This window comes from Bos grunniens, chromosome 7 (genome assembly GCF_055505025.1).
Source record: "Bos grunniens cultivar Pamir isolate PY7600 chromosome 7, Bosgru_T2T1.0, whole genome shotgun sequence".
In the NCBI taxonomy this organism is placed as follows: Eukaryota; Metazoa; Chordata; class Mammalia; order Artiodactyla; family Bovidae; genus Bos; species Bos grunniens.
Window position 1 is genome coordinate 31,640,665 of NC_141171.1, and position 22,901 is coordinate 31,663,565.

General features: G+C 42.9%; 1 protein-coding gene across 2 annotated transcripts in view; it reads right to left on the reverse strand.

Moving 5' to 3' along the window:
- Positions 1-22,901, reverse strand: part of LOC147369000 (zinc finger protein 474) — a 139,666-nt gene that overhangs the window by 49,713 nt on the left and 67,052 nt on the right. For both annotated transcript variants that reach the window (XM_086410708.1, XM_086410707.1), the window contains exon 4: positions 7,909-8,015. In XM_086410708.1, the coding sequence (XP_086266834.1) occupies positions 7,951-8,015 (65 nt within the window). In that variant the 3' untranslated portion in view covers positions 7,909-7,950. The remainder of the gene's footprint in view (positions 1-7,908; positions 8,016-22,901) is intronic.

The window sequence follows — 22,901 nt, forward strand, 5'->3', positions numbered from 1 at the left end:
TGGATGGACTTAGAGATTGTTATGCTGAGTGTAAGCCAAACAGAAAAGGAGAAATATCAAATGACATCCCTTATATGCTGAATCTAAAAAGAATTGATACAAATGAACTTATTTACAAAACAGGAAAGACTTAGAGAATGAACTTATAGATATAGCGGGAGAAGGATGAGGGAAAGAGATAGGAAGTTTGGGATGGACATGTACACTCTGCTATATTTAAAATGGATAACCAACAAGGACCTACTGTATAGCACAGGGAACTCTGCTCAATGGTATGTGGCAGCCTGGATGCGAGGGGAGTTTGGGGGAGAATGGATACATGTATATGTGTTGCTGAGTCCCTTCCCTGTTCACCTGAAACTGTCACAATATTGTTTGTTAATTGGCTACACTCCAATATAAAATTAAAAGCTTAAATACACACACACACACACAAACATCCCAAGATATGGCTTCTATAATCCCTCATTGAATTGCTATGCTTCAAATTGTCAGTGGGAATTTCTGGAAGATAACTTTCTAAAAAGGAAAATATTTGTTTTAGCTTCAGTGGTCATTAAATGGAAATGGCTTACACTGAGCAAAATTTTCAAGACAGCGTCACTTGGATTGTCTCATAGAAGTAGACAGAACTAAGAATTCCATTTATAAACTCACTACAGTTGTTTTCTATTTAGATATTGTAAGATTGACTTGGATCTAGCAGGAGAATTTCCTTTATGAATACAATATGAGTTTGTTTCTTCTATTATTTTATAAGCTATAATTCAGATAAAATAGAACCAGTTACCAGGAGTCTTTCAGGAAACACCAAAATGTTACTGTTAGATGCCAGAAACTGCCAGAGTCAGATGTGAAGAAATAAATTGAACTCCATGTGGATATTTCCATGTTGGTATTTCCAAATACAGGCAATATAATAAGATCTTGAATCTTACACAAAACGGCTTTTTACCCCCATCCATACCTCATCCCAGGAGTCCCTCCTCCTCACAGGGATGAAGAAATGAAAGAAAGGGTTGCAGCTTTTGAACTTTTGTTTGATGGCAGGGTTGTGCTAAGTCAATTCAGTCGTGTCCGACTCTGTGATCCCCTGGACTGTAGCCCACCAGGCTCCTCTGTCCATGGGGATTCTCTAGGCAAAATGCTGGAGTGGGTTGCCATTCCCCTCTCCAGGAGATCTTCCTGACTCAGGGATCAAACCCACGTCTCTTACATCTCACTGCATTGGCAGGAAGGTTCTTTACCACTAGTGCCACAGGGTTGAAGTTGTCATAAAATTAAAACATTGAAGGAGTGGGCATTTGTGCTACCAACAGAGTTGGAGAAAACACACTCACTCTCCAATGCCCTGAAACGAAACAAGGCGTCTGACACCAGTTTGTAATGTATTTGCTTTTAGGAGCAAGGGGCAATCGCACTAAACAATCCCTGTGCAAAATGAGCTGGTAGTGTAGTGAAGGTCACTAAGCCAGAAGCAATATCTGGGAGCCATGTGGTTTGCTGGATTCAAGGATCATCTCTGCCTGGTATGGCAGAAACTCAGCCTCATCCAGGTATCCATGCATCATTCAGTGAAAACAGAAATAAACAACTGCCATTGCTGATAGACGAAGAGAACTGGTCTACCACATCTTGGCTTCTTTGCCTTCATGTTTAGCAATGCAAACACAAATGAGCTTTTTCTTTCCCACGAAGTAACTCATTAGTAGGTAAGTTATTTCAAGTCCTAGTATTACTACAAAGAAAAATAAATTCCTTTCTGGCACCACCTTAAAAGAAAAATTTCAATGGGATTACATTCCTTTAATCTATATGAACATAATAATACCTTCTTTTTTTAACCATTCCTCAGTCAAATCCCTATCACATGCTTTCTTCATTCCCACTTAAAAATAGCTTTTATATCTTGGATTTTATGATTTCACCTTGCCAAGACTAGGCAAAAGTACAGACTTTGGTCAATTATCTGCATTATTTGGCATAAGTTACAAATTAAAACACAATGTTTGAATTATTCTGAAAACTGGGGAGATAAATATAAATCACATGCATGCAAAGAGAAAGAGACAGAGACAGACAGATATGAAACACACACTATTCCATATAGCTCCAGAGTGCTGGGTGATCCTGCCATTGTGCAATTTTTCTGCTCAAATCAACCTGTGAATTGAATGAAGGTGAGCATCGCCTAGAACCTTGTGAAAGTTTCTGCTTTTCCAAAATTTTAATTGAAAATGTTTTTAACTAAGAATTCTTTTGTATGTGTCTCCCTTCTCCTCATAATTTCAAAAAACTTATTTTAAAATTTAACAGATTAGGTGCTTATCATCACAGGCTGTAGTCACCTATGCATGGAGGCATGCTCAGTCTCTTAGTCGTGTCTCTTTCTGACCCTGTGGACTATAGCCAACCCGGCTCCTCTGTCCTTGGGATTTTCCAGGTAAGAATACTGGAGGGGGTTGCCATTTCCTACTTCAGGGCAACTTCCCAGCCCAGGGACCAAACTTGCATCTCCTGCATTAGTAGGTGGGTTCTTTACCACTGAGCCACCCGGGAAGAAAACATTTCTGGGTAAAGTGAAAAAGTTCTTTCAGGTCTTTGGTCTGCCTGTCGGTTTGAGACGTGAAATGTGCCTTTTTAGTCTCACGCTCCCTTCAGCTTCTAATTTCCACATAATTGTCAGCAAATTTTGAGTTATCCTCCAAGATTGTCAATAGAGCAACATCTTTCTTAAAATAAATCATGGAACCTATCCCAAATTCACTTTATCCAGGGGGAAATGTTACTTTATTTGTGTAAAATTTTAAAGAATATATACATTTTAGTTCTTATTTCTTACTTATCTGTAAGTTCCAGCACACAAAAAAAGGAAAAAAGATCTCAATCGTTTAAAAAAATTTGTACTTTTGTAGCAGTTATTTGCTAATCTATACTACATTTAAAATTTGAGAGAACAAAAAAGATCTTTATTAAATCCTTTATTGTACTTTATAGTTCTTCAGTGTTTATTTCATTTATGTTACTTATTATTTATCAAATAATTTTATGTAAATATTTGTAATACGTTATTTCTCATTAACCTACAAGTTCCAAGAAGGCAGGAGAATTTGCCTGTCTTACTTGCCTCTGTGAAATGTAAGTTAATGCATAAATTTAATTGGAAAAATGAATGTGTCTGAAAAACTGAGCCATCTATACAGTAGGGACAGAGACAGTGTTTGCATTTTAGCTAATCACGAACTGTCCAGGCCATTTACAGGAAGTCAATCCTTAGTGCATAGATCAAAGATCTGATAATATTTAGAAAATGGTCTGAGAGCTAAATGCTGTTTTGTCACTTCGTAAAATGCTGCCAAAATAATGAAGGAGAACAGTGATTGAGTGAAGCTATGTCGCACGTACAAAGCATGAGTCTCTGAGAATTTGAGGAAGCAGCGAGACACTGAGCAGTTTCGTGTAGTGTCATAGTGGTTAACACACTGGAATCCTTGTCAGAATACTGTATGCCATCACTTACATGTGGAATCTAAAACGCAAAGCAAACTAGCAAGTAGCAGACGCACAGATACAGAGAACAAAGCAGTGGGTACCAGTGGGGGGGAGGGGCAACATATGGGTAAAGGGAAGCATAAACTACGGGGTGTAAGATAAGCTCAAGGATGTGTTTACAACACAGGGAATATAGCCAACATTGCGGAAGCACTATAGAGGGAAAGTAACCTTTAAAATTGTACAAAAATAAATAAATAATTAAAAAAATTTTTTTAAAGAATCCTTATCAGAAGTTTTGTACATCAGTAAATCTCTCAGAACCATTTTAAATTTCGAACTATGTATCAAGAACTGAGAAAAGGACTGAGATTTTAACTTATATACAGATGAATTAGTTTGCAGTTTCATGTGCTTAGTCGCTCAGTTATGTCTGACTGACTCTTAGCGACCCCACAGACTGCAGCCCACCAGGCTTCTCTGTCTATGGGGATTCTCCAGGCAAGAATACTGGAGTGGGTTGCCATGCCCTCCTCAAGGGGATCTTCCCAACCCAGGGATCAAACCCAGGTCTCCCACATTCGAAGCGGATTTTTAACCATCTGCGCTACTAGGGAAGCCCAGTTTCATAGAGGACCTCTGGATCAGAGACACAGAACAGTTTGTTATACACAGCAAGAGCAGTAACATTTCTATGCTAGTCACTGAACCCTAGGGCACTGGGAGGAAAACCATACTAAACCCATGCAGGAAATAGTTGCACCCCAGGAGGGGAGCCCCAAGCTTAGGGAACCTGAATCTTTTATGACGGGCAGGGAGCAGGGAGATGCTGTTTCCCAAGGCTGTCCACTGGTACACATCCTCAGAAAACAGTCAAGAAGAAAGAACAGTCAGTATGTCCATTTTAAGATGTGCATGTGAGACTCATGGACAATTGTCAACTAACACCATGCCTCTGAAAGATTTCCCCCCACCCCTGGGCCTTCAGTATATTAATAAATATACAGGGGTGGGCACAAAGATACACACAAAAATATCCTCCAGCACTCTATATGGCTCTCTCTCTCTCTCATACACACACACACACACACACACACACACACTACTGTCAGAAGGTGGAACAAAAGTGAGTGAAGGTCTACAAAACCACATGGTCAACTAAGAAAGAGGGCAGGAGACGAGCACCCAATCTATCAACTGGCTTTAGGGTATCAGACGCGAGTCACGAGTTGATGCAGAGAACAGAGATGAGGAAAAACTCCAATAAGCTATTCTGCTCTCCTGTCAGAACCTATTGTCTTGGGTGCAAGTTACATCATTTCTCCTTATTTTATTATGACGTAGAGTTTATGAAAGCCAGACTAGCCCTTTAAAGGCTGTTTTAGCTCCACTTAACACACAGCGGCTTTGTTATCCTCAAAGGCCAGAAGAGACCCAAGGATGAGAGTTCAGATATTCCAGGAGTTGCCAGGGTGAAAGAAAAAGAAGAAAAGCCATTTGTCACCTGTCACACAAGGACCCAACACTGCTGACATAGAAATCCTGAGAATCTGGCCTAGTCCTGCTCCTACTGGAGCATTTAGGTTAAAAACAAACAGGATTTCCAAGGTTTGGAATTGGAGGAAGCCTTAGCTGTGCAGGACAATATGTTTGTTCTGTAAAAAATAAATAAATAAATAAATGCCTGCTTTTGTTCTTTAGAAAGTCCTTCAAGCCCTCAGGGCACGCAGATAGTAAGTGTAAAGGTTTTTTCAAGGATAATAAAAAGCTCTTGAGGATTTATAAACTGTTTCATCTGTCAGAAACTATTTATGCAGACCTTGGCACGTAGAGTGAATTACTCTTATTAAACAAAAATTGAGAAAATTGCTTAAGTCTCACCAGAAGGTACCTGTAGTCCATCAGAAGCTAAGACACTCCATAAGCTATAAACGTAAGAGAAGAGAAATTGCGTGTCTCTGTGGATGTCTGTGGTGAGATGAATGACTCCACAGAGAATGTATCCCAGCTTTATTCCTCAAGCTGCTTGCTGCGTTGGCTGATTTGTCCATCCTCATCCCCCAGGGAGCTCAGAGAGGGAGGGTGTTTGCAAGGACCACATCCCAAGGGCAGGTGCCCTTTCCATTTCTCAAGTTGCCTCTCTGCCCACACACAGTATGTACGCTGTCGCAGAGCAGGAGCAAACCTATTCAAGCATCATGACAGAGTGCAAGGCCCTGTGCAGAGTGCCCTCCACGGATTATCAACTTCTAGCAACAATCCCACGAGGTCCTGTTATTAACTTCATTGTACAGATGGAGGGATGGAGGCTAGAGGAGGGGGAGGATAGAGGATTGAGGATGGAGAGATTAAAGAATTAGCCAAATCCCATAGCTGTGGTGCTAGATCTGAGATGGCACCTCAGGTAGCCTGCCTCCGGAACAGACTTGTCCTCTCCCTAACGCCACAGACACCTCTGCTTCCAGAAGTCACAGGATCACAGATCCAGCTGGTGATTCCATGGACACACGTGGGAATCTGACTGAGCAGTCGTTTCTCACAGTGGCCACTCAGTCCAGACTTAGCTCTCCTCATTTACCTAATTCCAAGCTCCAGTCCTTTCCTCAACCCTTTGTCTCTTTTACCTTTTCCCTCCTCTTTCTGACTTCAGAAGGCCTTAACGGTTCTGATTTTTCATCAGTTTGCCAAATACATTCCCATGAAGTGCTTGGCCCAGGTAGAGGCTCGAGAAATATTTGTTGAGGAAAATTAGAAAGCAGGTAATTCCCATTCTACTGGGCTCATTAGCATCAAAACCACTCATTGCACATGTCCTGCCTCAGGATGTCCCATCTTTGTTCTGTCATCTGAATCCATAAATCCTCACATTTTTACCTTCCAACAACTGCTCCATCCATCTAGGATGACCAGGACAGGATGCCAAACTCACTTGAACTAATGGCCCCATTATACAAACATTTTACAAGTTTTTTTTTTTTTTACCCCCAAGTTCTTATTTAAATATTCCATCAACACTTCTAGAACTTCTCCAATCAAAATAATAGTTTTCTAAGACTCCATTGATACCACATATTAGAGCTGCACATGGTTTCTGTGAAATGAGCATCATCCTAGTAGCGATCAGAATAGAGAAAAATGTACACAATCACTAAATGTTACATAACTTGTGTCTGAAAATGTTACCACATCAAACAATTAACGATATTCATTTATCACTATTTTCCATAGCTTTTTAAGTGGACTTAGCTCCTCTTGGCTGTCTGCCCTGGCTTCTCTCTCTGTCCTGACAGAATACTCCTATGAGCTCTTTTTTTTTTCAGTCCTATTGCCAGTCCTACTGCAGAACGCTAAGGTCTGAGCAGTAAGAATGAGGCAGCTGGGGTCAGCTTTCTCACATAAGGATGCTGTCTACCTTTCAGTTGCTCACTCCCTCACAATCCCAATTCTATATTGAGAAAGGTCACAATATGCTGACATTTTCTTCAAGAAACTGAGAATTCACCTTTAACTTTGGCTCTTTCTCACACTCACTCTAGTCACGTAATCCTACTTCAAGTGGACCTAAGGAAGGAATTCCACTCCCTTTTATTCAGTCTTGGAGCTCAGAGTCCTAAATGAACTTCAAAATTCTAGACAAATACCAAGGAAATATTCTGGGGTCTAGACAATGGAATTTCACTGAAGGGTTGCATAGACCATGGAGCAGAATCTGTCCAAGTGAATTCTGCCTTTGCAAACACAGGATCTTCTCCTCCACCAACCCTCCATCTCATCACCAGCCAAATCCTTCCTAGACGTTTATCCCCCTCTTCAGACGTCATTAGAGACTCTTCATCAACTCCAACAAGTCTAAGCTCTTCCTGGCTTGTGGGACACTCCATCACTTTGTGCTACCCTTATAAACTGTCCCTGAGCAGATTTTTGAGGTGGAGATCTGCAGGCAGGAAATATAGGGCCTACTTTGGTAAGTGATACCCATGGGGAAGGAGGGAATGCAAGATTGGGCAGAGAGAGAGATGCCAGGCTATGATACAATCACAAGAGAGGCCTTTGTATCCCACTGGAGGCCTGGAGCCAGGACGCCCTGCAGAAACCTTCACTGCGGCCATAAGGCCCAGCCTTTGCATCAATAAATGACTGGACACACATTGTGCTGGGAAAGAGAATGGGATCTTGTCCCTCAGCTCTCCTCTGAGGGCTCTCAGCTGAGAGACATCATCCATCAACAGTCCCAGCAGCGAGAGGAATGAGTGGCAAGTCCGGAGCGGGGGTCTGAGGGCCTATTATGGCATCTACCATCCATGGTTTTTCTTTCTCCTCTCCATGCCCATTTTTCTCCCAGATCAGCTCTGTCTCATCAACATCTGTAGTCTCATATCCAGAACCCTGGGCTTTTCCTCCCAATAAGCCACTAACCTCTGTTTCACGCATCTGAGTCTCTCTTTCTCTCCTGAGATATTATCTCTTCTTCAGGTCCCAGTTGTTTGCTGCTCTTGCTGAGCACTCTGCTGAACTCCTTCCACCTGTGGCATAAATTAGCACTTAAATAGTGTCTTCAGTGGAACATTACTCAGCCATGAAAAGGAACACATTTGACCAGTTCTAACGAGGTGGATGAACCTAGAGCCTATTATAAAGAGTGAAGTAAGTCAGAAAGAGAAAGACAAATATTGTATATTAATGCATATGTATGGAATCTAGAAAGACAGTACTGCTGAACCTGTTTGCAGGGCAGCAATGGAGACACGGACATAGAGAAGATGTGTGGACGGAGTGGCGGGGAGGGGGAAAGGAGAGGGTGGGACAAACTGAGAGAGTAGCACTGAAACATAGACTTTATCATATATAAAATTAGATAGCCAGTGGGAATTTGCTGTATGATGCTGGGAGCTCTGTGACAGCCTAGAGGGGTGGGATGGGGTGGGAAGGAGGTTCAAGAGGGAGGGGACATACGTATACCTATGGCTGATTCATGTTGATGTACGGCAGAATCCAACACAATATTGCAAAGCAATCATCCTCCAATTAAACATAAATTTCAAAATATATACAGTGTCTTTTAGTTGAAGCACCAATGTCATTGGTTCATGTGCCTGGGGGTGAGGGGGCAGGAAGCAAGGGAAGAAAATGTATATTTTCTCCTCACTTGGATGATGTACTCCTTGAGGGTAAATACCACAGTTTAACTTCTTGTGTACTATACAACATATGAAGAGTGCTGTGCATATTGAAAATTCACAGTACCTCCACAAAAAGTATATATTTAGCACCTAATTATGTGCCAAGCAAGCAGCACTCTATGCACTGGGGTTTCGATTGTAGATAAGATAAAGGTAATCTCAAGGAGATTGCATTCTGCTTGTTAAGAACTGGAGGGGCTTTCCAAGTGACTCAGTGGCAAAGAATTCGCCTGTCCGTGCAGGAGACTCGGGTTTGACCCCTGGGTCGGAAAGATCTCCTGAGGAGGAAATGGCAACAACCCACTCCAGTAGTCTTGGCTGGAGAATCCCATGAACAGAGGAGCCGGGCGGGCTACAGTCCATGGAGTCACAAGGAGTCAGACATGACTGAGCATGCATGCTGACCTGACACTGATTAAGAACTGGAAGTCAGTTACTTATTTTAACATTTTATCAATCATTATCTAGAATTAATACTTGTAAAAAAACTCTAACATTAAAGTCATATGTCTTCCTTACCTAGTGAAGACATCTTGAGGCAATGAATTAACCTGGAAATGTCAGTGATATAGCATAAATTTGTACTCTTACTGCACTCTGATGAGGATGGGGTGGCACCCCATCATGAAGCTCTGCCAGCTTGAACTCACGGCCTCCCAGTCCTCTTCAACAGGGAAAGAGACCTCTCAAGGCACTGGTTCTTTACTGCCTCATCCCTTCTGCTCTAGTTCATGAAGTATAATTAGGCACCTGGCCTTTAACTAACTGCAAGGGAGACCGAGGAGTGTAATGGAAGGAATAAATAAGCACCAAGCACCAACTGTCTCTGTCATAATAGCCAGGGTCTGTTGAGAACTTCTTTGCGACAGTGCTGTTCTAAGTGCTGAGAGAGTTTTATCCAATTATTCCACTGTGGAGGAGGGTCCACATCAAGAATTGTTCTCAGACCCCAGCTGGGTGTCCTGCAATTCAACCACATTCTGACACTGTCTACCTGAACAAAGCATCCGATTTCCCAGGTTAAGGGCTCAGTCCTACAAGACTGCTCCCCCCTCCGCCCCCCCTCCAACTCAGAGGCCAATTGCAAAGCCAGATAATCACCTGTGCTCCTGTTACAGATTGGAGTTTCCAATAACCCCTTCCCTGGGTCAGTTAATTCGCTGGAGCAGCTCAGGGAACTCAGAGAAACATTTTACTTACTAGATTACTAGGTTTTTTGTTTGTTTGTTTGTTTTTACATCAGAATGTATACAAAACTCAGGAACAGCCAGATAGAAGAGATGCATAGGGCAAGGAGGCCGTGGAGCTGTTGCCTAGCTGCCCTAGGTCTCTGCTCCAATTGTCCAACATCCCCCTACTCCTCACCTAGGCCACTTAGCAGGAGTTAACAGAAATCTCTTGAGTTAAAGCTGGAGAAGAAAATGGCAACCCACTCCAGTATTCTTGCCTGGAAAATCTCATGGATGGAGGAGCCTGGCGGACTACAGTCTGTGGGGTTGAGTTCAACACGTCTCAGAAACTAACACTTTCCCTTTCCCTTTCCTTTTAAGTTAAAGGGTGTAGAGATAATAAAGGAAGCTACAAACAAACAAACAAAAAAAAACAACAGATGGAACCAGCTGGGACCTAGAGGGTGACAGATTTGACCTCCAACAGTCTCATTATACACTGATTTCACTATATTAGCATATTAAATGACACACCATCAACCACAACCAGACATTAAAGGCCAAAGGTCTTCCCTTGTGGCTCATTTGGTAAAGAATCTGCCTTCAATGTTGATGAGCAGTTACTTGAAAATAAAGATATATAATGAATTCGCATTCTTTGTGCTTCCTAGTTTAATGGCTAGTGTGTGATGACAAGCCCTGGTGGCTCAGATGGTAAAGAATGCAATGTGGGAGAGCCAGGTTCCATCCCTGGGCCAGGAATATCCCCTGGAGAAGGGAGTGGCAACTCACTCCAGTATTCTGGCCTGGAGAATCCCATGGACTGTCCATGGGGTCACAAAGAGTCAGACACGACTGAGTGACTTTCACTTTCATTTTAAGGGCCAAAAACCAATAAATAGAGGGTGGCACCCTACTCCCTGGGAAAAAGCTACTCCTTCCCTAGCTAACTAGTGCATATGCCACCCCATCATTAGCAACCCCCCCGGCTTTGTCTTTACTCTTCAAAATTAAATTCTTCTCACCACGTGGACAAGAAGTTGATATAAGAACTTAGTTCCCCTCTTCCATTCTTTGGCCACTGAGTAAAGCTTGTGCTGTGTCCAAATTAGCTTTGATTTCCTTATTTGGGGGCTCAAACCAACTCTAATGGTAAAGGAACCCTCCCCCCACCAAGGCAGAGGCTAAAACCATTCTCCCCATTTCTTCATGCATTCACCAACCTGATAGCTCCCTGAATGCCATCTTGGGGTTTTTCTGGGAGGCTCCATTACACAGACATGATTGATAAAATCATTTAAGTCTCCAAGGTCTCTCCCCTCCCCTGAGGTCAGGGATTGGGGCTGAAAGTGTGTGCTTAATCGCTCAGTGGTGTCCTACTCTTTTCAACTCCATGGTCTGTAGCCCCCCAGGCTCCTCCATCCATGGGATTTTTCAGGCAAGAATACTGAAGTGGGTTGCCATTTCCTTCTCCAGGGAATCAGGGATTGAACCTGGGTCTCCTGTGTCTCCTGCATTGCAGGCGGGTTCTTTACCCCCTGAGCCACTGGGGAAAGTTCCAGCCCTCTAATCACAGTTTGGTTCTTCTGGTTACCAGTTAGCATCCTTGGACGCTTTCCAAAGGTCATCTCACTAACATGACAAAAGGCTCCTTTGACCTTCCAGCTCCGCTTGTGACATCTCACTCCTCTATAAGCAAGTGTTAGTCTGTCAGCAGTGTCCGAGTCTTTGCGACCCCATGGACTGTAGCCCACCAGGCTACCGGAGTGGGTTGCCATTCCCTTCTCCAGGGGATCTTCTTGACCCAGGGATTGAACTCAGGTCTCCTGCATTGCAGGCAGACTTTTTATTGTCTGAGCCACCAGGGAAGCCTAGTCCTCTATGTGCTGTGCTTGAAAACACTTTTTAAATTGTTGCTGTTTATAACCATCATTAGTAGTTCAACCCTTTCAAAAAGCTCCCTTTGAACTAAAAAGTCATACCAAAGTCTGTCAAGAACCTTACTATTAAGCTGAAACCATTGATGATTAAAATTTTATTGTCTGTTCCTCCCAAAATCCTTACGATGGTAACAGACTATAGAAACAGACATGTTTTATGAATAGGAGTCTTCAGTGACAGAGCTTCCCAGGTGGTGCTAGTGGTAAAGAACTCACCTGCCAATGCAGGAGATGTAAGAGACGCGGGTTCGATCCCTGGGTGGGAAAGATACCCTGGAGGCGGGCATGGCAACCCACTCCAGTATTCTTGCCTGGAGAATCCCTTGAACAGAGGAGCCTGGCAGGCTACAATCCATAGGTTTGCAGAGTTGGACATGACTGAAGCAAGTGAGCATGCACTTCAAGTGACAGGAAAGCAAAGTCCTTCGCCAGGGCTTAGGTTTATATACAAGTTTTCTCGTTCCTCCTATACTACCCTGACTCCTCTTATTCTTGTTTGCATGAGAACCAAGAGACCATAGATAATTGAAATTAGGTCTGCCTTAATGACTTGATGGACATGAGTTTGGGTAACTCCGGGAGTTGGTGATGGACAGGGAGGCCTGGCCTGCTGCGGTTCATGGGATCGCAAAGAGTCGGACACAACTGAGCGACTGAACTGAACTGAACTGAACGATGGGTTAACAAGCTGAAACAGCTTGAGATGCCCACACTAGGTGAGAGAAGAGCCTCTATCGCCACCTGCTGGGCTCCACGGTTTGTATCCGACTACCCAGTCCCACCACTATCAGTCCCTGATACCAAATCTCTAGCTTCTGGCTTCTTTTGCAAACTAAATGCCCTCTGACGTTTGTCAATCTCTCTGTTTCAGTTTGGATGGAACATTGTTACGAAAAATAAATACAAACTTTAGCTTTAAGCATCAACTACTCTTTCAGTTCAGTTCAGTCGCCTAGTCGTGTCGGACTCTTTGCGACCCCATGAATCGCAGCACGCCAGACCTCCCTGTCCATCACCAACTCCCGGAGTTCACCCAGACTCACGTCCATTGAATCGGTGATGCAAGGATAATAACTAACCATGTCTCCACAGCATTCAGTTGCTTCCAAGACCTTTTCATTAAATCTAACTGAAAACACTTCCCAGGATGCAATTTAAAGGGATTATTAACTACATGCCTTGATTAGCCTTGGTTGGTAGAATAAATAAATTGGCTGAATAAAAATAACTTTCTTCTTTGTGAATATCCTCATTTTACAAGGTGGGTATTGCTGAAGGTTTTGGTTTCCTGAAAAATATAGTGAGCTGTTAGAGTGCTTTTCCAGTTGTATATTGATTTGTAATGATTTTTGGCATTTAATTTCATACAGCTTTGTATTTTAGCTATCTGATTATAGAGAAACTATTGATATGGACATCTTCAGGGTCTAAAGCTAAATTTTCTAAGTCTTTTCTGGAGTGTTTAAGAGAATAAATGTTTCAATTTAATCAGATAGATTTAAGAAATGAACAAAAGTTCCCAGTATTTAGAAATTTTCTGAGTGTGATCTTTTGCTGTCCCCAAATTCTCCATTCCTTATATATTCACTGTCACTCAGAGTTATTTGTAAATACATGGCTGGGAAAATGGAGATGCCAAGGGGTTCACAAATTAGTAGAAAAGATGCAAAATGATTGTTACTGCTGAAACAAATTAGCAAGAGTGGGTGAATGGAATTCAGGACTGAAGATTTATAATTTTTAAACACAAACTACATAGTGTTCCTGAATGGAAAGAGTCCATTTTGTAAAAACTCTAATTCTTCCTAAAAATTTTTATCAATTTGATTCAATACAGATCAAAATCCTAGCAGCATTATTTATTTGACATGCTTGATTGTAGAATTCATCTAAAAAATAGGTAAGAAAAGTCAATTAAAAAAATACCTTTTCCATATCATATAAATGTGTACTCTAAAGATACAGCATGTAAAACATGTGATAATGTTTCAGAGATAGGAAAACAGATCAACAGAACACTAATCTGTTTGATATGGGGAAACTTCAGGGAAGAAAAAAAAAGTTAGATCCTGACTATGCACCATATGTGCATATGTGACTGGTGAAGCAAGTAAAGTCTGATGCTATAAAAACCAGCGTTGTACAGGAACCTGGAATGTTAAGTCCATGAATCAAGCTAAATTGGAAGTGGTCATACAGGATACGGCAAGATTGAACATCAACATTTTAGGAATCAGTGAACTAAAATGGACTGGAACGGGTGAATTTAACACTACTATAGGCAAGAATCCCTTAGAAGAAATGGAGTAGCCCTCACAGTCTACAAAAGAGTTCAAAATCCAGCACGTGGGTGCAGTCTCAAAAATGACAGAATGCTCTGTTTGTTTCGGAGGCAAACTATTCAATATCACAGTGATCCAAGTCTATGCCCTGACCAGAAATGCTGAAGAAGCTGAAGTTGAACAGTTCTATAAAGACCTACAAAATCTTCTAGAACTAACACCAAAAAAAAAAAAAAGATGTCCTTTTCATCATAGGGGATGGGAATGCAAAAGTAGAAAGTCAAGAGATACCTGGAGTAACAGGCAAGTTTGGCCTTGAAGTACAAAATGAAGCAGGGCAAAGGCTGACAGAGTTTTGCCAAGAGAGCCCACTAGTCATAGCAAACACCCTCTTTCAACAACACAAGAGCCAACTCTACACATAGACATCACCAGATGGTCAATACTGAAATCAGATTGATTATATTCTTTGCAGTCAAAGATGGAGAAACTCTATGTAGTCAGCAAAAACAAGACAAGGAGCTGACTATGGCTCAGACCATGAACTCTTTATTGCAAAATGCAAACTCATATTGAAGAAAGTAGGGAAAACCACTAGACCATTCAGGTATGGCCTAAATCAAATCCCTTATGATTATACAGTGGAAGTGACAAATAGATTCAAGGGACTAGATCTGACAGACAGAGTGCCTGAAGAACAATGGATAGAGGTTTGCAATATTATACAGGAGGTGGTGATCAAAACCATCCCCAAGAAGAAGAAATACAAAAAGGTAAAATGGAGGTCTGAGGAGGCCTTACAAGTAGCTGAGAAAAGAAAAGAAGCTAAAGGCAAAGGAGAAAAGGAAAGATATATCCATCTGAATGCAGAGTTCCAAAGATAGAAAGGAGAGGTAAGAAAGCCTTCCTAAGTGATCAATGCAAAGAAATAGAGGAAAATAATAAAATGGGAAAGACTCATCTCTTCAAGAAAATTAGAGATACCAAGGGAACATTTCATGCAAAGATGGGCACAATAAAGTACAGAAACGGTATGGACCTAACAGAAGCAGAAGATATTATAAAGAGGTAGCAAGAAAACACAAAAGAATGATACAGAAAAGATCTTAATGACCCAGACAACCACGATGGTGTGATCACTCACCTAGAGCCAGACATCTTGGAATGTGAAGTCAAGTGGGCCTTAGGAAGCATTGTTACAAACAAAGCTAGTGAAGGTGATGGAATTCCAGCTGAGCTGTTTCAAATCATAAAAGATGATGTTGTTAAAGTGCACACTCAATGTGCCAGCAAATTTGGAAAACTTAGCAGTGGTCACAGGACTGGAAAAGGTCAGTTTTCATTCCAATCCCCAAAAAGGCAATGCCAAAGAATGCTCAAACTACCGCACAATTGCACTCATCTCACACACTAGTAAAGTAATGTTCAAAATTCTCCAAGCCAGGCTTCAACAGTACATGAACCAAAAACTTCCAGATGTACAAGCTGGATTTAGGAAAGGCAGAGGAACCAGAGATCAAATTGCCAACATCGATTGGATCATAGAAAAGGCAGGAGAATTCCAGAAAAACATCTATGTCTGCTTCATTGACTATGCTAAAACCTTGACTGTGTGGATCACAATAAACTGTGGAAAATTCTGAAAGAGATGGGAATACCAAGACCACCTTAGCTGCCTTCTGAGAGACCTGTATGCAGGTCAAGAAGCAATAGTTACAACCAGACATGGAAGAATGGACTGGTTCCAAATTGGGAAAGGAGTACATCAGGGGTATATATTGTCACCTTGCTAATTTAACTTATATGCAGAGTACATCATGTGAAATGCTGGACTGGATGAAGCATAAGCTGGAATCAAGATTGCAGGGATAACATCAGATACACAGATGACACCACCCTTATGGCAGAAAGTGTGAGGAACTGAAGAGCCTTTTGATGAAAGTGAAAGAGGAGAGTGAAAAAGTTGGCTTGAAACTCAACATTCAAAAAACTAAGATCATGGCATCCGGTCCCATCACTTCATGGCAAATAGATGGGAAAATAATGGAAACAGTGAGAGACTTTATTTTCTTGGGCTCCACAATCACTGCAGTTTGTTACTGCAGCCATGAAATTAAAAGTGCTTGCTCCTTGGAAGAAAAGCTATGACCAATCTAGGCAGCATGTTAAAAAGCAGAGACATTACTTTGCCGACAAAAGTCTGTCTAGTCAAAGCTATGGTTCTTTCCAGTAGTCATGTATGGATGTGAGAGGTGGACCATAAAGAAAACTGAGCACTGAAGAATTGATGCTTCTGAACTGTGGTGTTGGAGAAGACTCTTGAGAGTCCCTTGGACTGAAAGGAGATCCAACCAGTCCATCCTAAAAGAAATCAGTCCTGAATATTCATTGGAAGGACTGATGCTGAAGCTGAAGCTCTAATACTTTGGCCACCTGATGTGAAGAACTGACTCATTGGAAAAGACCCTGATGCTGGGAAATATTGAAAGCAGGAGGAGAAGGGGACAACAGAGGATGAGATGGTTGGATAGCATCACCGATTCAATGGACATGGGTTTGAGCAAGCTCTGGGAGTTGGTGATGGACAAGTAAGCCTGGCATACTGTAGTCCATTGGGTTGCAAGGAGTTGGACACGACTGAGAGACTGAACTGAACCGATGCAACATACAGCTACGAAATTTCAGAGGAATTAAAGGCTAAATGTAGAAACTGGAAATTGTTAGAAGAAATATAAGAAACTATAGAGTCTTGGCAAGGGAAAAGGCTCTTGAAATTACACATCATACTCAGAAAATGTAAGTGAGCAGGACCCTGTGGGGCCTTCCCAGAACAAAAAGCCCCCCTACCACCTCTGTTCCATGCCCTCTGCGTGCCTTTTTTGTCTGCAGAAAAATTTTAGTCAAAGGATAAAATTAATCATAGAAGCAAGAACATGCAGAAAGTAAAACAGTCAAACCAGACCCTTAATAAAAGTTGAGCCATTAAAAAAGTCAAGGACCTTTAGTTCCTTCTCAAGATCTACAGATAACATTCTGACCCAGGTGTCCTTTGAGCTGTTTTGCAGATCCTGAAACCTTCACCAAGTGGAAGAAGTTAACTTTATGCTGCCCACAAGCAGATGGACCCCAGACCAGTTAGAACCAGAAGCTTGATGATGTTGACTCTCAATTGCCTCACTACCAACCAATCAAAAGAACGTCTATGAGCTGATCACACACCCCACAATACCCTCCCTCACCCTGTCTTTAAAAACCTCTCCCTGAAAGACTTTAGTGAGTTCAGGTCTTTTAAACACTAGTTGCACTGGACTCCTTGTTCGATACCCTCCAATAAACTCTGCACTTTTCTTCACTACAGCCCAGGGTCAGTAGATTGGCCTTACCGTACTTGTGCAAATGGACAAGGTTTTGGTTTGGTATTTAATAATATAGGCACACAGGAAAAGCCTAACCTACTTCACCACACTCAGATGTTTAACTGGCTCTCAGACTCCTAAAAAGATGTCTTTCTTCCAGATACAGCATTGCCTACAGTGGGATTTAAGGAAGGGCCACAAATCTCACGTATCCCACACCTTACGCTACAGCCTAGCAAGGAAATGACTATGTGCCAGGCACCCGCAAACCTAAGTAAGGCCCCGCGTGCTCTAAGTAGACCCACTTTCCAGACCCACAGAACAAGAAGGCCTCTCAAATCAGTAACTTCAGACATCCCAACTTCATTACAACTGTGACCCATCTCTCCCCAAAAGATCATTAGCACTAATCTCATTGGGAATTACACCCCTGTTTACTTTCAACACCACTAGAAATTCAAGCTTCCCAGGGCATCAGGGAAAACTCTTAGTCACAGGCAGATCTGTAAATTCCCTAGTCGTACTTAATCCAAATTTCCACATACTCCCCCGCACCTCCAAGCTATACAAGTTACAGAGCCTAATGTGAAAAGAAAATGGCGATTCCTGTTCAAAAATTAGTAACAATTTCCTATTGGTAACAAGGCATTAAATCAAGCCTAAGTGTTAGTCACTCAGTTGTGTTTAACTCTTTGAGACTCCGTGGACTGTAGCCTGCCAGGCTCCTCTGTTCATGAAATTCTCCAGGCAAAAATACTGGGTTGGGTAGCCATTTCCTCCTCCAGAAGATCCTCTTGACCCCAGGGATCGAACCTGGGTCTCCTGCACTACATCTTTAACATCTGAGCCACTAAGGAAGCATGCTGCTGCTGCTAAGTCGCTTCAGTCGTGTCCAACTCTGTGCAACCCCATAGATGGCAGCCCACCAGGCTCCTCCTGTCCCTGGGATTCTCCAGGCAAGAACACTGGAGTGGGTTGCCATTTCCTTCTCCAATGCATGAAAGTGAAAAGTGAAAGTGAAGTCGCTCAGTCGTGTCCAACTCTTAGCGACCCCCGGACTGCAGCCTACCAGGCTCCTCCGTCCATGGGATTTTCCAGGCAAGAGTACTGGAGTGGGGTGCCATTGCCTTCTCTGAGGGAAGCATGGGGGCCTTCTAAGTGTTGGGCTCCACGTGATACACAGGTTATATAGCCTGTGTTTCTTATTCCAAACACCTTCTGTATTGCCTAATACTGTTATCAGCAATTTATCTGTATTTACCTGTAGCCCCAATCTCCTCTTTAAATATTCAAAAGAATTCTGCTTATTCTAAGTAAATCTAGGCTGTCCCCCGAGGACACTGTCAGGCCCTCATGTCCCGCATATCAGTGCTGGGGATGGGGCACCTGTCATCTGTACTCACTACTGCTTTTGCTTTTTAGAACTTCCCCTTCCTTCTTCAAAAATCCAGTTTCTTTCAATCCCACATCATCCATCTACACCACCTGGGTATCTATGGAACTCCCCTTTGTCCAGACAGATGCTCAAGAAATATGTGTTGAGAAAGTTCATGCATGTCTTGTACAATCATTTGAAAAAAATAAACTGGGTAGAATACAAATTCAACTTGCTAGTTGCATAGTAAGAGTCTATATACTTTAAGCAAAGTGCCTCTTTGGCCCGAATCACTCACAGTATGTAGGTATTTGCATTCTGTATTCTAAATTTTGTCAGAAAATGGACCCAAACATAGCCTGTTAGGTATCTATAGCCTAAATATCTATGATTATTCCTTTAAGAAGCTGGGAGGGAGAGGAGACGAAGGAGTCATGTGATGGGACTTCAGGGATAAATTCATGTTTCTTGTCAGAGATTGCTGCTAGAATAAACAGAAAACCAGACCCTGTCTCTGCCACGTGGTACTTGGGTCTGTGCAGTGAGGGCGCTTCTGCTCATGGCTTCCCAATGCTGCCCTCTCCTGGCAGAGCGTGCTTACTGCTAGAGCTGTGCGAAATGAGCCCCCTCAGGAAGGGAGAAGGAATTGGGAGCCAGAGACACTGATACTGTGAGAGAAACAAAGGGGAAAAACGGTAAGGTGGAAACAAAACAGGAAAGGCAGATTTATACCCCTCCTCGCCTTTGTGTTCACTCACCTCCTTTTTCCTCTGTATATCATCTTGTCCAGTGCCCTCCCGAACAAAAACAGACGATGGTACATTCCTTCTGGTTTGCTTTGACAGGGAAGCCAGGCATACTGCAGTTCACGGGCTCACAAAGAGCCAGACACAACTTGGTGACTGAACAGCAACAACAACCTCAAGTTGCGGGTTTGGAAGAATGAATCCATGACCATCCTGGTCTCTGCCTTGTCATCGCCCCTCACATTTCTTGCACAAAATTCCTCTACCTGCCCCTCGTCTGCACTCACCTCTTCCTCTGACTTGCTGTCCACTGTTGGTCTTCTAGAGAACCCCCAGGCACAATAGGCCTGCTCTTGAACCCACCCCACCACACGGGCCTGCCACGTTTGCCCATCTATAAATAAGGTCTCTTCTAACCCTCTGTGCAAATGTTTCACCACCTCCTGGATCTGGGTTCTTCATTTTTGGAAAATACCCCGTTGGTGACAGAAGCTGGGCAGGAAGCATGTTAAAAAAAAAAAAAAAGAAAGAAAGAAAGAAAGAGAAAGAGAAATAGCAGCTTTATCCAGAACACATTACTCAGCCATGAACCTTAATAACTTCTTTTATGATCAGTCCCACAGTCTAAAGGCTCTTGTCTTCCCCATGGTCACAATCCCTATCAACATAAAGGGTATAAGGACATTGTAAATCAACTATACTCCAATATAAAATAAAAAATAAATGTGAAAAACATAAAAGATTTAGAACTTCCGCCCATGTTTCACTTGGAAAACGCTGATATTAGTATTACACAGAGTGTGTATCACTGAGGCCACTCACACCTGGAGGTGACCACCACAGGCCCAGGCCGACAGCCAAAGGGCTACAGCCAACGGGACGCAAGCGTTAGCACGTCTGTGCTGTGCTTAGTTACTCAGTTGTGTCCAGCTCTTTGTGACCGCATGGATTAAAGCCTGCCAGACTCCTCACCCACAGGAATCAACAGAGGGCATACCAGTGTCTGGAAAATACAACAGATTAAGGCAAAGTAACATGCCTTATGAAGTTATCAGGAAAATCCTGTGGACACACCGCAGGCAGTGACAAAGAAAACTAATTAGGGTAGAAAACAAACAAACATATCCAACTCTACCATTCCCGGAGTAGACCACAGTTTGTGAGCTTCTTCCCTGGGGCGTCCTTTAGTGCCCCCAGCTGCCTCCACTTGTTCATCCTTCCAGCTCTGAATTCTCTCTGCTGTGAGGTCTTCATAATGATGCCTGTCCTCCCATCTGCTTTGGCTGCAGGGGTCAGAGCCTGTGTACCTCCCGTCACCGTACCATGCAGTCTTTCACGTTGTTTGCTGATGCTATGCGCTGTGCTTAGTCACTCAGTCATGTCCGACTCTTTGCAACCCCATGGACTGTAGCCTGTCAGGCTCTTCTGTCCGTGGGGATTCTCCAAGCAAGAATACTGGAATGGGTTGCCATGCCTTCCTCCAGCGGATCTTCCCAACCCAGGGATCAAACCCAGGTCTCCCGCACTGCAAGAGGATTGTTTACCATCTGAGCCACCAGGGAAGCCCAAGAATACTGGCGTGGGTAGCCTATCCCTTCTCCAGGGGAACTTCTCGACCCAGGAATTGAACCAGGGTCTCCTGCACTGCATGACTTCTCTGGTGGCTCAGACAGTAAAGCATCTGTCTACAATGCGGGAGACCTGGGTTTGATCCCTGGGACAGGAAGATCCCCTGGAGAAGGAAATGGCAATCCACTCCAGTACTATTGCCTGGAAAATCCCATGGACAGAGGAGCCTGGTAGGCTACAGTCCATGGGGTCGCAAAGAGTCGGACACGACTGAGCGATTTCACTTACACTTTTTCATTTTCTCCTGCATTGCAGGCAGATTCTTTACCAGCTAAGCTATCCAGGAAGCCCTTGCTGATGCTATATTGAAGCATATTTAACCATATACCCATGTTCCCTGGCCTTTTAGGGTTGCTTGCCCCTTTGCTACCTGAATAACCAGGCTCTAAAGTCACTATTCATACTGTTCATGGGTTCTCAAGGCAAGAATACTGAAGTGGTTTGCCATTCCCTTCTCCAGTGGACCACATTCTGTCAGATCTCTCCACCATGACCCGCCCATTTTGGATTGCCCCATGGGCATGGCTTAGTTTCATTGAGTTAGACAAGGCTGTGGTCCTAGTGTGATCAGATTGACTAGTTTTCCACGATTATGGTTTCAGTGTGTCTGCCCTCTGATGCCCCCAGGTCAGTAGGTGCCCAATATGCTACTGGAGATCAGTGGAGAAATAACTCCAGAAAGAATGAAGGGATGGAGCCAAAGCAAAAACAATACCCAGCTGTGGATGTGACTGGTGATAGAAGCAAGGTCTGATGCTGTAAAGAGCAATATTGCATAGGAACCTGGAATGTCAGGTCCATGAATCAAGGCAAATTGGAAGTGGTCAAACAAGAGATGGCAAGAGTGAATGTCGACATTCTAGGGATCAGCGAACTAAAATGGACTGGAATGGGTGAATTTAACTCAGATGGCCAGTATATCTACTACTGCGGGCAGGAATCCCTCAGAAGAAATGGAGTAGCCATCATGGTCAACAAAAGAGTCCGAAATGCAGTACTTGGATGCAATCTCAAAAACGACAGAATGATCTCTGTTCATTTCCAAGGCAAACCATTCAATATCACAGTAATCCAAGTCTATGCCCCAACCAGTAATGCTGAAGAAGCTGAAGTTGAATGGTTCTATGAAGACCTACAAGACCTTTTAGAACTAACACCCAAAAAAGATGTCCTTTTCACTCTAGGGGACTGGAATGCAAAAGTAGGAAGTCAAGAAACACCTGGAGTAACAGGCAAATTTGGCCTTGGAATACGGAATGAAGCAGGGCAAAGACTAATAGAGTTTTAAAAGAAAATGCACTGATCATAACAAACACCCTCTTCCAAAAACACAAGAGAAGACTCTACACATGGACATCACCAGATGGTCAACACCGAAATCAGATTGATTATATTCTTTGCAGCCAAAGATGGAGAAGCTCTATACAGTCAGCAAAAACAAGACCAGGAGCTGACTGTGGCTCAGATCATGAACTCCTTATTGCCAAATTCAGACTTAAATTGAAGAAAGTAGGGAAAACCACTAGACCATACAGGTATGACCTAAATCAAATCCCTTATGATTATACAGTGGAAGTGAGAAATAGATTTAAGGACCCAGATCTGATAGACAGAGTGCCTGATGAACTATGGAATGAGGTTCATGACATTGTACAGGAGACAGGGATCAAGACCATCCCCATGGAAAAGAAATGCAAAACAGCAAAATGGCTGTCTGGGGAAGCCTTACAAA